The 25000-nt window shown below is 35.8% G+C and overlaps 1 protein-coding gene and 1 long non-coding RNA gene across 3 annotated transcripts in view; one reads left to right on the top strand and one right to left on the bottom strand.

The window, feature by feature from the left end:
* The window catches only part of LOC135216254 (PDZ domain-containing protein GIPC1-like), a 109374-nt gene extending 90663 nt beyond the window's left edge, over window positions 1–18711 (bottom strand). Inside the window, exon 1 of the mRNA XM_064251419.1 lies at window positions 18192–18711. Within this exon, the coding sequence (XP_064107489.1) occupies window positions 18192–18434 (243 nt within the window). The 5' untranslated portion in view covers window positions 18435–18711. The remainder of the gene's footprint in view (window positions 1–18191) is intronic.
* LOC135216255 (uncharacterized) overlaps window positions 1–25000 on the top strand; it is a 149841-nt gene that overhangs the window by 99777 nt on the left and 25064 nt on the right. For both annotated transcript variants that reach the window (XR_010314841.1, XR_010314842.1), the window contains exon 3: window positions 16101–16191. This is a non-coding gene — a long non-coding RNA (uncharacterized LOC135216255). The remainder of the gene's footprint in view (window positions 1–16100; window positions 16192–25000) is intronic.

The following is a 25000-nucleotide window of genomic DNA, read 5'->3' as shown; positions in this document are numbered from 1 at the left end:
AGAGGAAAATATAGACAAGAAAGACAAAATCTGCAACCTTTTGAAAAGAGGGAATTGCAGATTTGGAGAAAGATTTGTTACTACAAACATCCTAAGATATGTCAAAACTATGAAATATATGGTAAATGTGCATACTTAGATGGATATGGGGATGATTGCAGAGATCTGCATCCAAAAAATATGTAAAAACCTAAAAGAAGGAAAAGGATGTAAGTTCGACAAAAATGCAAATATATGCACCCTGTAGCCATGAATCATAATCAAATAAATAACCAACCAAGTAATAAAATCCAAAATAAGAAAGAAACAAATAAAGAGAGAAATCAAGAATATCAGGTAAAAGAGAAAAGCAAACCACCAATGAGATATGCAGAGGTGTCAGCAAAAAATTTCAAAGCATCAGCTCCGAAATTCTACTCAAGAGATAATAACTGTATTTATTATGCAAGAGGATATTGCAGAAACGGAGAAAATTGCAGATTCAGACACAAAATGAATAATTATGATGAAGGAAGATCAAATATTATGGAAAAGTTGGATTTTTTAATGTTAGAATTTCTGGAAATGAAAAAAAGAACAACATACCAGAACAGGAAAGAGACATGGGAAAATCCATATTAACTACCAGTATTAAATGAAGGAGAAAACACGCAAAACCATCATAGTGATGAATGCGCAGGGTTTAGTTACGAGTAACTCAAAAAGAAAAATAGAGTACTTAGAAGAACTAACCCAAAATGAAAAGAAAATAGATATAATGAATATAAGTGAAACCTGGTATTCCCAAGAGACTGGGAAGGATGATCAAATAAAAGGGTTCCAAACTTATAGATCAGATAGAAAAAATAGGAATCAAGGAGGAACCGCAATATATGGGAAAGACAAAAAACAAGGAAAAAATATATGAGAAATATAGTAACTCAGAATGTGAACTAATAGCGGTAGAATTTGAATCTGAAAAATTGATGAACATAGTAATATATAGACCTCCTAATACTAAAGAGTTTGACTTAATAATTGATGATATATGTAGAAATCACAAGGACTGGACTATTCTACTATCTGGTGACTTCAACTTTCCTTTCGTAGAATGGAAAGAACGAATAGGAGATTGTGGTTGTACTTATACATATAAAAAAGAGAGTAATAGTAGTGCAGAAGATAAGAGGCAATTTGAAAAGCTATTAGATATGCTACTAGAATACAACATTCAACAAATAAATCACCTGCCAACAAGAAAGGAAAATACTTTAGACCATAGTATTTGTGAACGAGATGAATTATGTTAAAGAAATAATAGTTTATAATGCGAATATTTCAGACCATAATGTCATAGAATTAACAGTTCATTCCAAAGCAAGTGAAAATAGAGATAAGCAAGAAATGAAAAAGTGGGAAGGATATGGAAAATACAACTTCTACAGTAAAAATATAAAATGGTCAGAAATTAATGAAGAATTAAACAAAGATTGGGATAACATTTTCGTAAGTGATGACATAAGGGTAAATACGGAGATATTATATAAAATATTGGAGAAATAGTGGAAAAATATATACCGAAGAAGAAAAGTAAACATCATTCATGCATACCAAGAGACAGAAGGATCTTGTTCCAGAAAATCAGAAAGTGGAAAAAAGGTCTTGCAAAAGAAAAAATGCATGGAAAGTTATAGAACTAAAAAGTAAGATAGAAAATGCAGAACAAAAGATTATACAATCAAAAGAAAATGAAAAACGGGACTTGGAAGAAAAAACCCTATTAAATATCAAGCAAAACCCCAAGCTATTATACTCATATGCGAAGAAGATGAATAAAAGAAGAATAGAAAATAGGGGGGCCCCCCTCTGAGAATTTGAAGGGAGGATTAAACGAATGAAAAAAGGGAAATTTGCAACATACTGGCAGAACGATATAAGAGAGAATTCACCCTAGAATAGATAATGAAGATAATGATATAGAAGTAAGGGATGAAAATAGTGAATATTTAGCTGACATAGATATTAATGAAGCTGATATTGTGCAGGCTATTAATGAAATTAAAAATGGAGCTGCTGCAGGGCCTGATGGAATTCCTGCTATTTGTTAAAGAAAGTAGTTCATTCTATCGCAAAGCCACTTGCAATATTATTAAGACAAAGTGTAGATACAGGCAAGATTATGATGAGCACAAATTAGCATATATTACCCCTACTTTCAAAAGTGGATCAAGACTAGAGGCAAGTATTATAGGCCTGTGAGTCTACATCACATATTATGAAAGTGTATGAAAGGGTAATGAAGAAAAATATTATGAAACATTTAATAAAAAAATAATTTGTTTAATAAAGGACAACATGGTTTCGTACCCGGAAAAAGTACACAAACCCAACTGTTAGTCCACCGTGAGAACATATTCAAAAATATGAAAAGCGGAAATGAAACAGATGTGGTTTATTTAGACTTTGCAAAAGCTTTTGATAAAGTAGACCATAATATATTAGCGAAGAAAATTAGAAAACACAATATCGTGGATAAAGTAGGAAGATGGTTAAAAGAATTTTTACACAACAGAAAACAGATAGTTATTGCAAACGACGAGAAATCGGATGAAGTCAAGGTAATATCCGGTGTGCCGCAAGGTACGGTGTTAGCTGCAATACTGTTTGTTATTATGATTGAAGACATAGACAATAATGTGAAGGATTCGGTAGTGAGTAGTTTCGCAGATGACACAAGAATAAGTAGAGAAATTACTTGTGATGAAGATAGGAAACGCTCTACTAAAGAGACCTTAACAAAGTATATGATTGGGCAGAGGTAAATAGGAGGATGGTATTTAACTCTGATAAATTTGAATCAATAAATTATGGAGACAGAGAAAGAAAGCTATATGCATATAAGGGACCTAATAATGAGACCATCACAAATAAGGAAGCAGTTAAAGACCTTGGTGTGATGATGAATAGGAACATGTTATGCAATGATCAAATAGCAACTCTGTTGGCAAAATGTAAAGCAAAAATGGGAATGTTGTTACGGCACTTCAAAACAAGAAAAGCTGAACACATGATTATGCTTTATAAAACATATGTTCGTAGTCCACTTGAATATTGCAATATGATATGGTACCCACACTATCAAAAGGATATTGCACAAATAGAGAGTGTACAAAGGTCCTTTACAGCTAGAATAGAAGAAGTTAAGGACCTAGACTACTGGGAAAGACTACAATTCTTAAAATTATTGTCCTAGAAAGGAGATAGATAACGCTACATGATAATTCAGGCATGGAAACAGATAGAAGGAATAGCAGAAAATATCATGGAACTAAAAATATCAGAAAGAGCAAGCAGAGGTAGATTAATAGTGCCCAAAACTATACCAGGAAAAAAATAAGGAAAGCACACAGGACATTAATCCACTACGCACCAGCATCGATAATGCAGCGTCTATTCAATGCGTTGCCAGCTCATCTGAGGAATATATCAGGAGTGAGCGTCCGGACGTATGTGTTTAAGAATAGCTCGACAAATATCTAAACTGCATCCCAGACCATCCAAGATTGGAAGATGCAAAATATACCGGAAGATGTACTAGCAACTCTCTGGTAGACATTAGAGGTGCCTCACACTGAGGGACCTGGGGCAACCCGAAACAACGATGTAAGGATGTTCTGTAACGGTAAGGTAAGGTCACGTGCCAGCTTTATAGTGTAAATTATATATTGTATTAAACTGCATATAGGCCTAACATGACAATATTGTATATGCGAACAATTAGAGTAGAATACAGAACGTTTTCTCTATTTTTTTAAACTATATCATAACATCGTATCCATGGAGACCGTGAACAGACTATAATAGGCCTAATTCATATTGGGCTGTGACTGGGCATAACGTCTTTCGCTACAATATGGTCATGAAAAAGTGAGATTGTGCTCAGGATAAGTAGTTATAAATAGCTTAATGTTCGTGGCTTAGGTTTTGTAAAGACTTTCCATGTGCTCTGGATAAGTAGTTTTAAGTAGCTTACAGTTCCTGCTTTAGGTCTTGAAAGGCCAAGAAAAGTAATTCTAAGTAGCTTAAAGTTCCTGGTTTAGGTGTTGAAAATAGCTCAAGATATATAAGTAAGTTTTAAGTAGCTCCGAGTTACTGGTTTAGGTGTTGAAAGGAGCTCAAGATAAGTAGATTTAAGTAGCTCTGAGTTACTGGTTTAGGTGTTGAAAGGAGCTCAAGATAAGTAGATTTAAGTAGCTCTGAGGTACTGGTTTAGTTTTTAAAAGATGCTCATGATAAGTACTTTCAAGTAGCTCTTGCTTAATGTTTCTTGGTGTAAGTATTGAAAAGACTATACCCATGTGCTCAATATAAGCAGTTTTAAGTAGCTGTTAAGTTCCTGGACTGTGTGTCGTAAGGAGCTCAAGATATAAGTCGTTTTAAGTAGCTCTTAAGTACCTGGTTCAGGTGTTGAAAGGATCACCCACGCTGCACTGATTTTTATTCACGGTGACGAAGCAGAATCACGCTGGTACCTTGAAACGTAAGGAAGGACCTTGTCTCTCCGTCAAGGTTTCGTTGTTCCAAGGTAATGATATTCGGGTGACCAGAATAATAATAATATAATAATAATAAAGGCGAAGAGCTCGACAATGGTGTAAATGTAAATATATATTAAAATATATACTGAACATGTTGTATAAATTTTTAATAAATATTTACGCTCACCACTGGGGTGGTTTTCTTCACAATTCTAGTGACTCATGCGATTATGTGAGGTTTTTATGAAATAATAATAATAATAATAGTGTGAACAGCAGTATTTACAATCACTGCAGTATTGCTACGACAACTTATAGCCAATAATGAGGATAATACAAGCTCTCGTCAGTTTTTATGGGGGAAATGAGAGATTAGATCGAGCAAGCTGTAGTAACGCTGAAAATGATAGCGAGAACTGAGCAGGGAGGATTATTCCTGCCATGGGTTGCTGCGTGCATGGACTTGATGACTCCTGCAACCGGCAGGCCCTCCATTCAACGCCATTTTCACATATGAAGTCCCAAGGCAGTTTTGATATATTTGAAGTCTGAGGGAACAGTATGAGGAAAAAAGAAATAGAAATTCGCTTAAGATATAATTTGTATATATATATATATATATATATATATATATATATATATATATATATATATATATATATATATTAACCCCAGAGTTTCAAATTTATATTGAAAATAGCACATCTAGACTTGCCAAAATTCCTCAAGAGGTACAAGGCGAACGATGAAAATGGTCAACATAAACAAAAGATGCCAAAGGTTTGGGAACATATCTGCTGAGATGGAAGGCAAGGTGTTTGTTTGGTGAGGGGGGGGGGGATGTTGGTAGAGTGGGAGTTAGAGAGATGGGAAGGAAGTTGGGGTGGAGGTTGTGTGTGAGAGAGAGAGAGAGAGAGAGAGAGAGGGTGAGAGTATCCCTGAAGTAGTAGGAACCTCAAGACAGGAAACGGCTTCATGCATGACAGTTTGGTTCCTCATGCTTAAAATCCCCCAAAATTCATCCTTGAACACGTGTAGTAGCCTTCTTCACGAATTCTTTATCATCCTTACCACCATGTTTTAATACCCACAGGTTTTTCTCTTTTGAGCTTTATCTAGTCTGATGTTCTCTGAGTCTATTTTTATTCCCTGCGGGCAAAAGTAAAGGGGAACAACTGGTTTGGAAGAACTGCCCACTTTTTTTTTTATCCCTCTCTTTTGTTCTCGTTTTATTTTTAGCCTGTGGGTTTCAGTTCACGACGTGGTCCTCCCCAGGTTTGGGTTTACCCTACGGGCTGCTCTATGAGCAAGAGCCTGTGCTGGCATAAGGCCAGCTTAATCTCAAAGAAGAACAACTGGGGTTTACGAAGTGCACACGCAAAAAAAAAAAATAATAATAATAAATAAATAAAAGACCTTGAGTGTTATCTTGAACATTAGTCAGTAAAATATAACCTAAGGATATGCACCCGATAGTTAAATTGAAAATAATGTGGAAATTGAACTGCACTGTAATATAATTCGTTTATAAAATGCGCAGTCAGTAACTTTTGAATGCGATCTCCTTTCTTTTGTGCGCAGTTAAAAACATCAGATAACCAGAGATTACTTGGGGGAAAAAAAAAAAAAAAAAAAAACTTGTTCATTGCACGAGAAAACCAGTGACTCATTCCGAGCGTCTTTGATATGATAAAAACGGCGGTTTTAACACACCATTTCAGACGAGAGGCCGAAATTCCAACGGTGGAGGAACAAAGGTTCTGAAAGACGTGGCATTAGTACCATCATCTTTGTAGATTTAGGAAGTCTTGCGAAAAACTCTTCCATTTGAATTTACCTAACAAAACTTAAAGCGAAGATACAGTGCATTACTACCCTTTAAAAATTCAACTTGTATTTTAATAGTTTATCTCTCTTTTTATCAATTTCCTTATTGGTTTGTCGTTTTCTAATAACAGACCTCTTTCTTTTCTGTATTTACGATTATCTTCTGTAATTTCTTTCAAATAAACAATGTATTCAATGACTCTTTTAAGCCTCTTTCATATGAATGTAGGTTTATCATCTGAATAATAATAATAATAATAATAATAATAATAATAATAATAATAATAATAATAATGTTTAGATTTTCTACAAATATTTATTTAATTGTCCATTCTTCCTTAATTAACTTTAGACAAAAGTCAATAATATTAATGATTTGAACACGACCCCTCTGTTTTCCTAGTCTTCAATTTATGCCGTGCCATGGTAAGTCAGTCCTTTTACTTATAAGTGCGTGTATAATATATACCTTCATTAAAACAAGAGTTGGTTTAGGCATAGTAATATGGGAAATCGTGACGGCACATGAGATATACTCTCAATGAATTGAAAGAAAATCAGAAAGGGTCAATATAGTATATAAAACAAAATGTTTAGTGTATTATTTCTACGTAGCAAAATTTTTTATTTTTTTATTGCAATCACTTGTAAAACGAGCTCATCCATGAAGCAATTACAGCAGATCATGAGACTGACACCTTTTCAATCGCTCAAATGTGATTCGTTTAAACTGGTATTTACTAAACATTTTCTAAGAAATGCGAAATCACCTATTTCAACATCGTCTCGGATGACAAAATTCCTGTGGAGCACTGATTTTCAATTGAGAGACTTTTGTAGTCCTTTCTCATCTGTTTTTGTTGTGTAGTATCCCTCTCTTTATTATCATTATTATTTAATTCAGAAAACGAAACTTATTTGTATGGAACAAGCCCACAGGGGGCCATTGACTTGAAATTCAAGCTTCCAAAGAATATGGTGTTCATTAGGAAGAAGTAGATGAGGTAAAGGGATAAACAGAAAGAAGATACACCACTTTATTCGCATATTTAAAAAATTTGGGCGGTACTAATGTGTAGCACCTTTGCTTGAACTATTAAAATTCCAATAGCACGACTTCCTCTGTATGGAATAAAGAACCTCTGGAAGACAGCGAGGCACATTGACTGTATATTGGTGCTGCTCTTCAGCTGTTAACTCTGACTTGTAATTATTTTTGAAACAATGTAACTGAACCTCTCTCCTCTGTGAGAAATACGGGTTTTCTGTTAATTCTGACTGGTAATTATTTTTTAAAAAAAGTGTAACTGACCCTCTCTCTTCCGTCAGTAATTTGGGTTTTCGGGTTTTTCCAAACCGGTCATGGCGAGACCACATTATTCAGATGGGAGCATTTGTTTCTTGCTCCCGGTAGGACTAAATCTAAAGCAATTCGTTTGTTCAGTCGCCTCAGTCTTTTTATAGAGGCTATTTCTGTCGCTGTTATGCTGAGCAGCGGTCCAAACAGCAGTGGATTACAACGAGACATCAGTCACCCACCAGAGTGAGAGAGGAGATTGCCTTAGGCTGAATTGTACCCATGTAACCAGTACTCCCACAGTCTGGGTCCTAGATCCTCGGATGAGAGGACACTTAGGCACTTTTTTTCTTTGTTCATTTACGTTTTTCTTATTTTTTTAGTCCTTTATACATATTATATTATATATATATATATATATATATATATATATTATATATATTATGAATAACTTGATCACGAAGTATATAAAACGTGATGCTATGTATAAATAAAGGTTTTTTGCCACGAAGGAAAAAAATTGAAAAAGCGAGATAGCCAAGTACTTTAGGTCCTCTTTACTGAGTAAAGGGTCCGAACAGGACCGAAAGCACTTGGCTATCTCGCTTTTTCATTTTTTTTTCCTTCGTGGCAAAAAACCTTTATATATATATATATATATATATATATATATATATATATATATATATATATATACCACAGGAAAATTATATACAGAAATTCAAGCGCTTTGATATTAAACCTATTTGTAGGTTTTTTCTTCATACGATGGTTATTTCATTCAGCAAGTTCGTTCGTAACTGTGTGCACATTAATAATAATAATAATAATAATAATAATAATAATAATAATAATAATAATAATTACTAGCTGTCTCTTCATTTGCTCTGTGTAAACCATATGTATAATAATGATCTATGTACACATATCTAATCGCAACTTATAGCTTCATATCATTCTGTTCCCTATCCTGTCCTCTCTCTCGTTCACACATATGGAGAGAGAGAGAGAGAGAGAGAGAGAGAGAGAGAGAGAGAGAGAGAGAGGAGAGAGAGAGAGAGAGGTACAATACTCGATTTTCTGAATGTCGTGTTATATATCATGGACGAAAACCTTTACAAAATCTGCTTTTTTATATGTGACTCCTCGTGAATGCTTCACCTTTGCCATTGTTAAGAGAGAGAGAGAGAGAGAGAGAGACTTTGATGCCTTTACTATCCCGTGCAACCTTTCGTGCATGACGTTTACCGTTAGTAACTTTGAGAGAGAATGAAACTTCAGTTATGGTATCAATTTAGTACGAGAGAGAGAGAGAGAGAGAGAGAGAGAGAGAGAGAGAGAGAGAGAGAGAGAGAAGCCTTTGCCGCTAAGAAATGGCTTTTTCTGTCCCTTCTTTTTTATTTCTGAATGAATTGAAAGTCATGGGTCCCGGAGCACATAACTGTCGTCCCATAGTGACAAACAGAAACCTCGTCAACCTCTCGGAGCAGAGTGTCCCCCGTCACATTTTGTTCTGCCCAGATAAAAGGAAATCCCCAGTAGAGCTGTCTCTTACCTCAACAGGTGTTTGAGTCCTAAAACGACTTAGTGAACTTCCAGGAAACTTTACTGTTCTTTTGTGTGCAAGGAATTTCTCGCCTGCATCTGTCGGTCTCTCTTAATTTTCATGGCAGTTGTGCTGTTGTAGCCTTTTGATGGCAAGAAAAGGCTATATTAAAAGCATAGGCCTAGAAAACATTAGTTTTTTGGTTTAGATTCTGAGCATTCTTTAGTCTATGTATCTAGTTTTCACCGGAATTTATTCAGGAAATGCAGAACGCAAAAGTGGGAAAAAAATATTAAACCGAAAATTAACTAAATATTTGAGATATCTGGGCTGCTTTGCCAGGACCATTAGGCCTATGAAACATTCGCTCTTTGGTTTGAATTTAGTGGCGTCTTTAGCCCCCTTAGTCTATGTATTATAGACCATTTTCCAAAGCGTACTTTTCCCCGGAAGTTATTCAGTAATGTTGAACGAAAAAGAAAAAGAAAAGACGAATACGAGATTAACAGAGTGTCTCAGATATCTGGCCTGCTCTGTCAGAAGCATTAGGCCTATGAAACATTAGTTTCTGGTTTACATTTTCTGGCTTTTAGTCTAGTATGTATCGTTGACCTTTTTCCACTCTAGTCTTCCCCGGAAGTTATTCAAAAAATGCAGAAGGGGAAAAAACTATAAAAAACGAAAATTAATTTAATGTCTGAGATGTCTAGACTGCTTTGCCAGGGTCCAACTCGTACATTCTGTGGGGTTTTAAAGCTGATTTGTGGTACCAACTGGAGCAGAGACCCTGAGGCGTTTTATAAAGCCACTTTTATAAGTCTACAGTTTCGTTTACGAAGCTGAAAAGAACGTACATAGTACGTTATTTACGGTGTATAAAGACCGTAAATAGCTTGGTATAATATGTGAATATTTTTTTTAGGTTTTTACAAATATTAAGCAGTTAATATGGAATTCACCTTGGGACAGTCATGTATATATATATATATATATATATATATATATATATATATCTATATATATATATATATATATATATATATATATATAAGTTTTTATCGCATCGTATATTCGTCAAATACTTAATTTCAGTGGTTATATTTCACACAAATGGAAACATAAGCTCTAAGGACATAATAATATATGTACGATTAATTTAAATGAGCCATTCTGCCATTCATTTATATATCCAGTTAATTCAGTAATTATGAGTATTACTAAGAATATACAGCAGTTTAGGATTCTCGTTCTTAAAAATACGAGTTGCATGAGGTCTACAGCTCTGCATAAGATGATGAAAGTCACTTATATGAATGATTCCGATTTTATTGTCGTTTACCTTTTAAAATTATGAATTTTAATATGTCCGAGAATTTTTTTTTTTTTCGTTACTTCCGGCTTTGCAGTTTTTATTTTTTTTTCATAATAAGCAAGGACTGCTTTCACATGCGCTGTTGACTTGTGAAAATCGGAAGCCGATGTCTTGTATAGATATTTAACCTAAGGATGATTGCGGTATCATGAAAGCTTTTAATGTTTTCAAGTTTTTTTTCTTATCACAAATTCGCTTGCGTCAGTCATATAGACCTATTGATTTTTCAGCAGTTTCACTATTCATCTGAAATGAGCCTGGTTTGTCACAAACCAAGACAGGCAATGCAGTGCCTCAGTTTGGAGGTAGTTTTTATCAAAATTATCGAAAGAGAGACATAAATGCATTCATAGAACGTTTACCTTAATGTATGAATACAATATCCCCTGAGTTTAGTTACATACAGCATGGCAATTGTTATCTTCAAGAGTAAAAAGATTCCTTATATATTTACTTGAATTCTGTGGCTGTTACACATTATCCAGCTGCTGTAGACATGTCATTTTATTATAATTAACACTCCAGTTTATTCAGTAAACGTCTGAGCGGGCTGCAGTACTGAATACTGTTGCAAATGTTGCACACGTAACTGCAGTGACGAAGCGCATGACGGTGAATTATGTGATGAAAGCCGCTGCTGGATCTTGTTTTTCCCCTCCACATCCTGTCTGGAAAACTTCAGACTTCAACCCTGGAATCATCAGGCTGGATGGATGGATGGCGATGTTGGTAAACATCACTTCCAACTTCTGAGGTCGGTCTTTCCTCAAAGAAGGAGAGACGAACACAAACGGCAATAATTAGGGAAATCACTTTTCATTCATTCACTTTAAATCTTCTGCCTGGAAAGATTATTCCAAATGCTATTTAAATATTGCCATTTCATGGAAATGATTGTCTGAGTGATATAACGAAATATCTTAATGGAAAACTCCAAACTTCAGCCCTGGAACATCAGGCAGGGTGGATGATGTTGAGAAACATCACTTCAAACTTCATTTTCCTCAGAGAAGGGTAGACGAACACAGACGACAATAATTATTGTGCAAATCCTTTTCCATTCGCATTTCTCATAGACTAAGAGTCACTGGAAATCTTCAGCATGGAAAGGTTATTCCAGAGGCTGTTAAAACATTTAACATTTCAATGAGTTATTTATCATGTAAGCCGACAAAATGCTGTATGTAAAGCGTTATATAAATCCGTGTATAAATCCACAATTATCATTCCACGATAATTAAGTCCGAATGACATAACAATATCTTAATTTAGGTCACGAATAATATTCAACTTGGAATCTGTTTTTCATGAAATGACCTTGCCATGACTCTGCATGTTCTTTTTTCGTTATTCCTTTTTTTCTTTTTTTCGTTATTTGTTGTGTTCCCTCTCTTTAGTCAGTTAGCTTTGAGTTTATAAAGACTTGGGAAATCTGGAGGAATGATTTCTTCCCACTGATTTATCACCCTTTGTGCCATTATTCAAGTTTTATTGTGTTTGTTAGTCGATATAATTCATGTCTGCACTAAATATTAAAGACTATTACAAGAAATATGCATTTACTGATATTGTAATGTTGTTTTATTGCATATTATGTATTGCTTTATAATTTTAGTTGAAAATACAAGTAAATGTTCTTTTTCATTTTCTCATACTCCATTGAACTTGTAGTGTGGAAAATCATGATAGATTTTGTCTCAGCTGTAAAATAGACAGCGTTCCAATAACATGTAAACAATGATACATTTCTAGAGCAACAATACAGACTGACGTAACAGTAAGAGAGAGAGAGAGAGAGAGAGAGAGAGAGAGAGATTAGGCCTACCTCTGTAGCAGCGGAACTGAAATCCAGTATCGCACTTTTAATATAATTTTTTTTTTTATGCAAAGGAAAAGCGAGAACATAGAATAAAAAAAAAGGAGGGGTGGGGCGGGCGGGGGGGGGGGGGGGGGGGGGGTGGGGTGGGGGGGGGGGGGGGGGGGGGGGGGGATCGACAGATAGGTAAGCCTAAAAGCGTTCCTGTCGGTGCCACGAGATGGAAGTCGATAGGGTGGTGCCACTTCAGAGCTTAGCACTTTCTTTCACATTGTGTAACACACCCACCTTTCCCTTTTGTTGACCCCTCTTCCATCCTCCATCTCTGCTCTTTGAAAGCAGAGCCATTCTAATCTCCCTCCTTTTGTTTCTTCTCCCTGTCGTGTTGACGAATTTTTCAGTCACGGTTCCCGGAGGCCTTTTGCGTAGATCCCCCAGCTCAGATTTCGTGAGAAGGAAAAGGGTTGTCCCATTGTTTTGAAGTTCCCAGTCATAAATTTACATTTCCTAGCCTCAAAAAATAATAATAATAGAGGTTTTGTATTTTTCAACAGTGGTAACCAAGTTAATGCCTTCTCGTTTTCTCTTTATAATTTTGTACCCTGGCCTGCTGCATTATTTGTGTAGTTTCATCTATAATTAATGTTCAGACCAAGCTCTGTAATCTGTAAGGAAAGGGACAACGTGCCAGATTGCTAAACGCCATTCGGTTAATTTACTGCAGGAGTGGAGTCTTTCTGATACTCATACTGATACTGATGATATCAGGGAAGCGAATGACTGCACGTAAAACGGGAATAAAACGTATAACATAATATTTAGAGGGTTCAACATGCTACTGATGACACTTTTTGACATATAATTATATATATATATATATATATATATATATATATATATATATATATATATATATAATATATATATACACACACACACACGTCAGTAGTTAGATACAATCTTTCTTAACGCACTGTAAAACAACTTTGTAGTGTAGCCTATGAAGTTATCATTATGCACATTTTCCTAAAACTCCAGTCCTTGGTTACAGGAAATTAGAACTAAAATTAAAATCTCGATTCATCAGCTTGATATGTGATACAGTACGTAACTTCGAATGTATTTATTTAACACGCATAATTTACAATGCACCGCTTTATAACCCCTTCAGTGGAAAATGCAGTTCTGATCAAGTCATCACGAGATAATTTTCAGATATGTCGACCTGAAGTTTGTGCAAGATTTCCCAGTTTTCCCGGGCACTTGTTCCGAAGGGTTTTTACCAAGTACATTTCTTTCTCTGGCACTTTCTCCCCTTTGGAAAAAAAATTGTGCAGTTCAAGGTGTCTCTTGAGAAGTGTATTCAATTTACTGTTTTCTCGTCCGTAAAAAAATTTTCAATGTGTGTGACTAATTAGCATTTCAAAATATAAGAAGGGTTTCGTTCTTCTAAGAAATATATAAATTCCACATTCATATTTCTGAGAAGTCTCCTACCCAAAATGAAAACGTTTTCTGATGATATATGAAATCAAAGTACCGTACGGTTAAGCCTACCTTTACAAATGCCTATTTCCCAACACTGACGTAGTGAAGACGTGATTGTGTCCAGGTACAACCGTATAATATAATCGAGATTCAGGTTTTTACTTAACCTTTAAAACACCGACGAACTAAAAACCTTTAAAACACCGACGAGCTAAAAAAGGAAAAGGGGAAAAAGTTCGGGGCAGAATGAAAGTGAATCTGGTTGAGGAAAAAATTGAACCGCCTGCAGATGCTGCAATCACCTAAAAGAATTATAAAAAGAAGAAAAAACTGAAGCTTAGAATTTAGTAGACTATTGGGTGTCCCGCCACAAAAACTGGTCCATGTATTCTTTCGTTCTCTGCCACCCGCTGTACTGTGCCTGTCTGAGTTTGTGCGTTTGTGTGTGAATGTATGTGTGTTGAAGGAGGTTAGTGATCTTTTCCAGTGACCTTAGCCAAGATATAAGATGAAGCACAGGTTATAATATTACGGTCTTGCAATCTTTTCTTTTAAGAGCCAAAAGAGCTTTTGTTAAGGTAAGGTTATCAATATTCCAGTTATAGACTAAAAGAGTATTTCCAGTTTCTCCCATTCAATCCTTTCTTCAATAATTAACTGAGAATGCCAAATTAAATGACATAATAATAGCACTGATAGTGCTATTAATATGTCATTTAATTTGGCATTCGAAAATTTCATGACGACTACAAGAGTGATACTTCTAACTGGCCTTTAACTCTCTTTCTGTAAATGTGAAGATAACTGTCTTTGTCAACCAGTTTTTATACGGTTTTACACAGCATTCATCGACCAAATCAGGAGAGTGAAGCTCGAGATCTAGTAATCATCAGGATAATTTTTTTTGTTTGAAGTTTAGGTTAACTTCTGATGTGACAGCTACTTCGACTTTTGACTCTTTGACTTTAGAACTCCATACGTGGTTAGTACCTTGTTTTTTCCGCCTTAACTATTCTATTCAGAGAGAGAGAGAGAGAGAGAGAGAGAGAGAGAGAGAGAGAGAGAGAGAGAGAGAGAGAGAGAGAGGTGGCATGTTTGTTTTAAAATGTGTAACACTATAAAGCTGATTCAATAACCTGTCAGCAACAAACATCATTATTTCCTTTTGCAACTCAGAGAGAGAGAGAGAGAGAGAGAGAGAGAGAGAGAGAGAGAGAGAGAGCGTCTGCTGTAAAATGTATAACACCAAAAAGCTGATCCAATAAGCCGTCGGCGACAGACATTATTATTCCCTTTTGCAACTGTGGAGATAAACGTGTCCGACATGCCAATTCTACAGCAATTTACTCACCATGAGAAAACATCACATGTCATCTAATGTAGATAAACCTTCATGTAAAAAGATCTACGTTGCGCAATGATTATAGAGACGAATTTGGAATACTGTGGTGTCACGGAGTTTCATTATACTCGATACTTGATGTTAGAGGAGCATGTAGTCTTTTTGGGCAACGCGAATAATTGGCTAAATGAACTGAGAATATAAAAGCACATTCCCTTGCGTATTACCTTCGGCATATATCTGGTGTTAAATCATGACTTGTCCTTGTACGTTTTTTTTAGTATATTAGCCACGCATTAAAACTAGCCGCGACTAACCAGTGTTACCCGTTAGACCTAGTGACAGTGAGGAATGGTTTCCAATAAGATAATTTTTCGACAAATACGACTATGTTTACTGGGCTGAGATCTTGCCATAATCATGAAACAGTTTCCCCCGTAAAGAATATTATTACAAGGGAAACTGCGTCTACCAAATAACATCGACTCTGATCTGTATAGGTCTAGGGCCCTAGGCTAATCGTCTGAGGTATCACTGGCGCTTGGAAATCAATTCTATGAGTTAATAAGGAGATTCGTGAATGATATCGATGGGTGATCACTTCGAGCTTAATTTTGTAGGGCTGTTTAATGCATTCTCAATAACTGTGCAACCAAAGTGAAACAAAAAAAAAATGCAATAATACGTTACGCAAGCTTAAATAAATGTGCACATACGCGAGTACAGGATTTTCTGACTGGGTCGTGTTGACCAAAATGTATTCTCTCTCTCTCTCTCTCTCTCTCTGTGTGGTGTGTGTGCTGGTGTCTCTCTCCTTCTGTTTTTTTTTTAGAGTTGGAACCTCAGATGAACAAGTATACGACCTTAATGGTTATTTTTATTTTTTATCTAACAGGGATGATGAAACCAAACACAATGAAGACCTGCTATCTACAATTTCTCACGGTTCTTTTGCTACCAAGTCACATCAGTATTTCCCCCTTTAGGTGAGTCACCTGTGTTAACCTCATTTTGAAAGAAAATAGAGCACAAATAACCTAGTACAACCTTCAACTGCGCTTTAATGTAAATATGCACGTACAGTGTCTTCTTTCAAAATACCAACACAATCATCCACCCATCAAAGCGAATTGCTAAATTTATCCCAAGTTGGAAATAAGTTGCTGTGTCCTAATATCCTTTAGTAAGCTTTTTTAAAGTTATGGTTTAGACAAAAATAATATTCGGCTAGGCACAACATATGGAATGTTGTCTTTGTAACATAATTCTTCTCATGTAGCCTATGAGAGGTTTGCCCTGCCTTTCTCTCTTGTCAACACTTTCCTGGACCATGTATTATAAGACCACCAGTGTTGATGTTTATGGTTTGGTAAATTTCTTACCATAATTATTTCTGTTTATTTATCACCTCTCTCTCTCTCTCTCTCTGGTTTATAGTCACTGACTCTGTCCATAAAGGTTTTCAGCTGAAGATTTAAAAAAAGAAGAGGAATTGTATGTCTGATGGTCTGATGGGTTTTTAACTAGCAAAAGATGTCGTAAATCTCTCTCTCTCTCTCTCTCTCTCTCTCTCTCTCTCTCTCTCTCTCTCTCTCTCTCTCTCTCTCTCTCTCTCTCTCTCTCTGGTTTATAGTCTACTGACTCTGTCCATAAGGGTTTTCAGCTGAAGATTTAAAAAAAAAGAGGAATTGGATTTCTGATAGGTTTTTAACTAGCAAGAGATGTCATCAATATTTCTCTCTCTCTCTCTCTCTTGTCGTCAGACTGCTCAGTGATTCTCTTTAGCATCTTACGTGAGATACACTGTATATTACAAAGCTATCTCAGTTGTCTATAATTAATTATTAGTTGAAAATATTTTTTTAACCAGAGTTAGATAAATGCACAATATTGTGTAGTAATTAAATAAACATAAGTGATCTTTCGTTTTCCATGACAAATTATATATTCCTGTAGCCATATGCAAATTCAATCAAGAGACGGAAAAAAGAAATATTGTCGAAACACGTTGCTTCGTAGCCATAATAGAACTAAACACTTCAGTTAGTTTTGCTGTGCATAAATTTCTTAAGTATTTTATTCTTTTATTTGTTTCTTAACTAAGCTGTGATGCACTTTGCTTAAGAATATCTTCTGCATTCAGATTTTACGACATAACGACACGTATAAAGCTCTAGATTATAAATACTGAAAGGTTTACCAGAGAATTGCCAACTGACAGTAGATGAAGCAGATATGAAAAGAAAAACAAAGAAGAAAGTCCAGAGGAGGGGATTGTATCTAATGGCGACATAATTACGCTGATCTATATATTGTACCGCTAAGGGCTTGGTTGGAGAGTCAGACAGCCTAGGGGGTGGGGAGTGGGAGGGAATGGGGTGGGAGGAGGTGTTATTAACGGGTTGGTTTGAGGCCTGGTGGGGGGGGCGTTTGCAAGATGACAGTTTCTCTGGACAACTCTGCATGGTGTTTTCATACTCCGTCACTTTTGTGTCGTAGAGAAATTTGTATTACAGTTTTCTGAATAATTTTGTAGTATTCTTTTCTTCTTATGTTATTTTTTATTTTGAGTAATCTTTTCTACATATATTATACTTTTATTTGTCCTATTTAGAGTTGTAGAGTTGTAGAGAAATTTATATTCCGGTTTCAGGCATAACTTTGAAGTATTCTTTCTTTATGTTGCTTTTCTTTTAAGTATTCTTTCCCACATATGTTACTTTTATTTGCCAATTTCCCCCCAGTAGATATGCAACAACCAGGAAGATGAATCACCAGTGGTGAACTTCTCTTAATGTTAAGTATTTCCTAAAATATATTTTTGTATAAAAATACGACCTCAGAATTGCATTTCAATTGTACTCAAGTGAATGTATTATGATTCTATTATGCTTCATACGAAGACAATGTTTTCCTATGTTGTGTGTGAATGAATGTTTGCATTGCAGTATTTATTGAGGAAGGAACCTTATTCTTTAAGACTTACGTCTTCACAAGGGATATCGTAGCACTCGGCGATCTTCTGGTAGAGTTCCTTGACATTGGTAAAACCTGAGATAATGCCAGTGGGCGAACCGTGAGCCTGCTGGCAGTGGAAGACGAGTTTAGGCCTCGTTACAGGTGGTTCCGGGGGCGTGGTGTGACCGTTTGTGGGCGGCCTGGAGCCCTGTTGGTAGTGGGTGTGAGTGTCGTCCACCCCGTTAGTCTTCTTGTTTTTGAAAAGTGGCATGATTCTCTCTCTCTCTCTCCTTCTCTTTCTTACTCTCCTCGGCTTTGCCTCTCCTGAAACTCTATGAATACACACACTTTCGAAATCACTTTGAGACACACATGCGCTCTTTCTCGGGCGCTACTTATATTGCACTGAATTAGCTACTGACGGAGACACAATAGCACCTGGAGGGATGTCTATGGGGAAATAGCACACGAACCGGAAGGCCCCGGACGCTAGGAGACCACTCGCTTCGAGTCCTTTGCTCTGACTGACTGTGTACCGCGGCTGAGGCCGACTGGCGGTGGGGCGGAGTTCCGGTATACACTGTAGTTGCCCGGTCACCATTTTCACAATGTTTCGTTCACATGGACGCTTCTTTCCCCCAAAATATTAACCATCTTCATGATTGCAAGGCGTCATTTTATGACAAAAGTACTCTCTGAAAAACAGTTATACTTATTGTAATGAGATTTAAGCATCATTCATCTAAATCTTTCTCTCCTCAAGGGAAAGAAAATGCAATCGATCGATACATTACGAGAAAAATGCAACTATGTGGATGTGAAGAGAGCAGCTGTGGCGGTGGGAATTGAGACTGGATGAGCCAGCCCTTCATCGCTCTCCAGGTAACACGGACACACACATACACACACCTAACCCATCAACATCCCTTATTGTCAATTTTTTAACCACACAAATGACACTCGGCCGAGTGACCAGATAGAAGGCTCCAAATTTCCCGTCGCTAAAATAGTTCAGAGCACTGCTTGATAATTAGTTAATAGTGCATTGCAGTCAGTCATTGACACTGAATGCGTTGTGCATATTTGCATGTTCGTTATTCTCTCCTGTAGGAATGAAAATAAGAACATTGCGCCGTCCATATGCCTCTTCTTCTTCTTCTGAGTAGACACCACCAGACATGGAGCACCCTTCGTCGCTACCGTAATTAATTCATTGTATCAGGACCCTCTCGTTGGATGGAAACTTTCGTTGAACTATATTTCTCTCTCTCTCTCTAAGTTTGTTTATGAGAGAGTGATGCATTCTTCATTCTATATAGAGAGCGGAGTTGGGGGGGGGGGGCAAGAGGCGGTTTCTTACACAAATATTTAATTTTCCTTCTGATGTTGCTCGTTCGTGCAATAACTATCGTAATAGGAAGTACTTTTGCTCTCAAGCACACGCAAGCACAACCCTCTCACGCTGTCCCTCCTAGAAGAACATTCATAAGGTCCCCCCCAAAAAAAAAAGTCTATAATACTCGCACCTTAATGCGAGCTCGCGATTGCGCGCACGCACGTAGACACAAACACATGGAAAGTACGGAAGATTCCAGTGATGTTTGTGATAGGGTATTTATGTGTAGGTAATCTTATAAGAATATAGAATTATTATATAAATGCTTTTTTGTGCTTTGTTTTTTCCAGTTGAAGACATATAATTTAGTCTAAACACTTGAATACTTGTTTAGACCTACAACAGTATATAATTTAGTTTAATTACATGGATACATGATTAGACCTTCGTAAAGTGTGTAGTAGTGTACTTGTGTGTGTGTGTGTGTGTGTGTGTGTGTGTGTGTGTCGTGTGCAAGTTCCTATAATAGAATCGACAGGGGACATATCACAAGAGATAAGTAGTTGAAAGCAATTTCAAGTTCGCGTGTTGAAAGCAAAGTGTGTGTGACTGGTTTAGTGTCAAAGATGGTCTGGGACAGGGATGGGTTATATCTTCATTGCTGTTTAATTAGTATATTTTATGTCTCTGGCGATGCAGGAACACAGAGAAAAGACATTGGACGTAAGGATCCCAAATTTGGGAAGCCATCCATACTGATGTCATTCCCCACTCTTCCTGATTTCCGTCTCCCCTAGTCTCATACCTCACTCTTGCTCACATTTACTATGTACTCTCTCTTCATGTAAGGTCTTTCGGACTCTTTCAGTGGTATCTGCAGTTTCTCTTCACTTTCCTCAATCATTACTGTATCATCTCCAAGCATCAACTATTCCACTCTCCATTCGGGAATGTTACTTTGCATCTAGGTCTAATGTCCTTCCTCTGACTACATACAGGGATACCTTTTCAGTAACCAATGACAAAGCAGATGAGTCTACCCCATTTATTTCTCTTACAGTGCAATGCTCTTTCGTTTCTTCCATGACACACTTCCAGTTGAGCTCTATAGAACAATCCCACCACGGGAACCAATAACTTGAAATTCAAGCTTCCAAAGAATATTGTGGTGTTCGTTAGAAAGAAGTAATGGGAAATAGAGGAAGAAGATATCACTTATTAAGGAAGAATAAATGAATTAACAATACTGAGACCCATTTCTACGAAACTAGTGACGTTCATGTTTGAAATTCCAGTCGCCATGTTAACAGAGAACGCAATTAGTACGTTAGCTTATCACCGATAAACTACATGATAACGGAGGCATGTTTGAGCGTCACAGCAATTTGTGTTATCAGATAACATATTTTAGCCTGATTCGGGCATTTGGCTCTTCTGGCTTCAATTTCAGTAATATGTAAATGATTAAGAGGGCTTTGTTCTTTCAGTTTTTAGGCTTCGTGGTAATTGGATGTAGAGCGTTTGTGTCATTTCACGTTTTTCTTTTTTCCACTGTGAAACTCTCTCTCTCTCTCTCTCTCTCTCTCTCTCTCTCTCTCTCTCTCTCTCTCTCTCTCTCTTTGTGTGTTTGTGTGTGTGTGTCCTCAATGTGTGTGTATTTATGGATGAAATTAGTGGATATTCTCTCTCTCTCTCTCTCTCTCTCTCTCTCTCTCTCTCTCTCTCTCTCAGCAAAATCCAACAGGTGGTATGATGGATTCTCGAATGTTTGCTACACGTAATATATCCAAGAATCTCCGTAACATACATAGTGAATTATCCTATCTCTTTGAAACATTATTCCTACCATGATAACCAATAGGTAATGTTGACCTTATGAATACAGTTAGATAATATTATTATAACAGCAAAATATCTCGTCATTATATGTGTAGTATGTGTCAAACTTTCTGCTTTAGATGTTTATTTTTTATGCAGGTATGACAGTTCGTAATTATCTTGCATCTTGCAACGCAGACTTGCCGTATACGTCTTCTCTTTTGCTATGGTATTTTACTATCTACTTTATGTGTTTCTTTTTTATGCAGGTGTGACAATTCGTAATTTTCTATGTGGCGCTTGTATTGTTCAAGATCTTACAAATTTGTGGTTTGTTCGAGTTTTCATATTTTCCAAGATTCTCTGGACTTTTGAGTCTAGAAAAAAGGAAATTTGGTGTGTGAATATGACCCTTTTTTATTGTTGCTTGCAGAAGATCACTAAGAAATTAAGTATTTCGCAAGTGCTAGGGAATGCTTATTCGATTTATAGTTGTTTAGATACATAGTGCATCATTTTAAGCACTCGAAGTTGATGTGCACCTGGCGGTTTTTTGAAGTCTGGCGAATATTCTGTGGCACAATTTTTGATGTCACGTCAGGAATACTTTTGCTTACTTCTCGGTATGCATGGTTGTTTGCAAGTACTGAACTGGGTGAATTTTGGGCGGGTTATAAAATCTCCCATTAAGATCAAGAATGAAAACCGAAAAAAGTAAGAGACCTTTACGAAAAGAAATACACCTGGGAAAGCGTAGATACAGATATACAATTTGCAAAAATTAAAAAAAAACCACAGATTAAGGAAATAAAATGCGACAGATATCGGAAAAAGAATCTTTAAAAATATCGACGCCCAGAACTCAGAAGGTTGACTGACACAGGCAGACCATAAGGGCGACCTTCAGAAATAATCAGTGGTGATGATAATGATAATGGTGGTGGTGTTGATGATATTGATGGTAAGGATGATAGTAATTATAATGATATTGGTGATGATGATAATGATAATTATAATGATGAGGATAATGATAATGGCGATGATGATGGTAATTATAATGGTGATGATGATAATAATTGTAATGATAATTATGATAGTGATGACGATTATGAGGATGATGATGATGATGAGGATAATGATGATGATGATGATAATGACAATTACAATGTTATGATAATTGTGGTATTGATGATGATAATGATGGTGATGATGACTATTATGATAATGATGTTGGTGATGATTATAATGATGATGATGATTTCAATAATAATATGGTGATAATGAAGGTGATGATGAAGATAATGGTAATGGTGATGATGATGATGATGATGATTATGATGATCATAATGGTGATCCCACGTAGCAGAGGAAGACCACGACGAAACCAAGCTGCAACAGTCTTCCGAGAACAAACACAAACTACAACAAGGCCTTGTAACATGTCCTTCGGAACAGTTGTTGAACGTTGCCTCTTTGGAGTGTACTTAATGATGAAAGAAAGAGAGAGGGAGAGAGAGTTCAGTATGTTGAAAAACAGCAAGCAGAAAACTGTCAGTCAAAATAGAGTTGAAACGAATACATGGAGTTATAAAAGCCTTGCTTTTACATTTATTTAAATTTTTTTTTTAAATAAATAAAAAGTGTTCAAGATGTTGACAGCCTGCAAGCAGAAAACTGTCAGTCAAATAGAGGTAAAACGAATCCACGGAAATATATAAGCCATGCTGTTACACTTATATATATATATATATATATATATATATATATATATATATATATATATATATATAAAGTGTTCAAGATGTTGACAGACTGCAGGCAGCAAACTGTCAGTCAAAATAGCGTTAAAACGAATCCATGAAGATATAAAAGCCTTGCTGTTACATTTATTAAAAAAAAAAAAAATTTAATAAATAAAAAGTGTTCAAGATGTGGACAGACTGCAAGCAGAAAACTGTCAGTCAAGAAGTTCAAATGAATCCAAAAAGAAAGCGCAGTGCTCGGCCTTATTATCAGGGGACGTGGAACTCTCCCTTTCGAAAAACGCCTGTAGGAAATTTAAATTTAATTTGAAGCTACGTAAAAGATAAAGTTCTAAATGATAATTTTAGTGATGAAAAGTATATTTTATCATTTGCCGCATTTTAGTGTTTTAGAACAGTTTTAACAATATGATTAATTGCTCCTTTTTTATTTATTGAAAGCAATACTTCTGAGTCCTAAAACACACTGTCCTTTTCAATCGCAGGTTATGGTAAATTTTTAATGCGTACATTTCTGTAGCTTTTTTTTTATTTTTATTATTCCTTCGTCATATCATTCCTGTAAACAGAATCCATTAGAAAAATGGCGTTAGTTGCTCGACAGGGTAATTCGTAGGTTATGCCCTTGTAATATTTGTTTCATTGCTTATCATGTATTGCAAAAACAATGTCTCTCTTAAACAGATCATGGAATATGAAAACAGAAACCAGATATCGTTCTAGCAGCCTTTACGGCAATAGCTAACGAATTCTATCATTTGAAGAGGTTCAGGTTTCAGGTAATAAAAACACTTTTTTTTTTTACTTTTACTTTATTAAAATTAACACGTAACTTTACTTAAAGTGACTGTACCTTAACTTAAGATTGCATACAAACGCCTGTTATTACTATAATGCGAGGATTACGTAAATGTAATACTATTTTCATTGTATTGTATTATAATAAGAATACGAAATCGATGTAATCTCTGTTCCTCGTCCCACTAAATGAATGAAAGAAATAGCTAAAATGTCATTGTTTGATGAAAACGTACACAGTATTCAAAGTCATGTTGATTAAAACGTACAAAAAGTCATTGTTGATTAAAACGTATACAGTATCTGAAGTCATTGTTGATGAAAACGTAAACAGTATCTGAAGAAGTCATTGTTGATTAAAACGTTCACAGTACCTAGTCATCGTTGATTAAAACGTATACAGTATCCAAAGTCCTTTTTTATTGAAACGTACACAGTGTCTAGTATCATTGTTGATTAAAAAGTTCACATTATCTAGTCATTGTTGATTAAAACGTTCACTGTATCCAAAGTCATTGTTGATTAAAACGTACACCGTATTTAAAGTCATTGTTGATTAAAACGTACATAGTATCTAAAGTTATTGTTGATTAAAATATACACAGTATCTAAATACAGTTGATTAAAACGTACACAGTATCTACAGTCATGATTGATTAAAACTTACACAGTATCTACATTAATTGTTGATTAAAACATACACAGTATCTAGTGTCATTGTTGATTAAAACTTACACAGTATCTAGTATCATTGTTGATTAAAACGTTCACTGCATCCAAAGTAACTGTTGAATAAAACGTACACAGTATCCAAAGTCATAGTTGATTAAAACGCACTCAATATCTACAGTCATTGCTGCTTAAAACGAGCACAGTAACTAAACTCATCATTGGTTAAAACATGCACAGCAGCCTAGGAATTATTATTAATCAAAACGTCATCTGTCGTTTTCTAAGATAGTAGCAATATTTATGTAAATTATTTAAATGAGCGACAAACTGGAAAAATTATTAATATCGGGAACTGAATAGACTGAAACTTTCGAATGAGTTTACGGCTGTATAACGCCCTGTGATTTATTATTGTATGACAGAGTTATATTTTAGTATTATTCATGTTAC

The sequence above is a fragment of the Macrobrachium nipponense genome, chromosome 6 (genome assembly GCF_015104395.2).
Source record: "Macrobrachium nipponense isolate FS-2020 chromosome 6, ASM1510439v2, whole genome shotgun sequence".
In the NCBI taxonomy this organism is placed as follows: Eukaryota; Metazoa; Arthropoda; class Malacostraca; order Decapoda; family Palaemonidae; genus Macrobrachium; species Macrobrachium nipponense.
The sequence above is the reverse complement of the archived record's forward strand: the minus strand, read 5'-3'. Positions and strand labels throughout refer to the sequence as shown.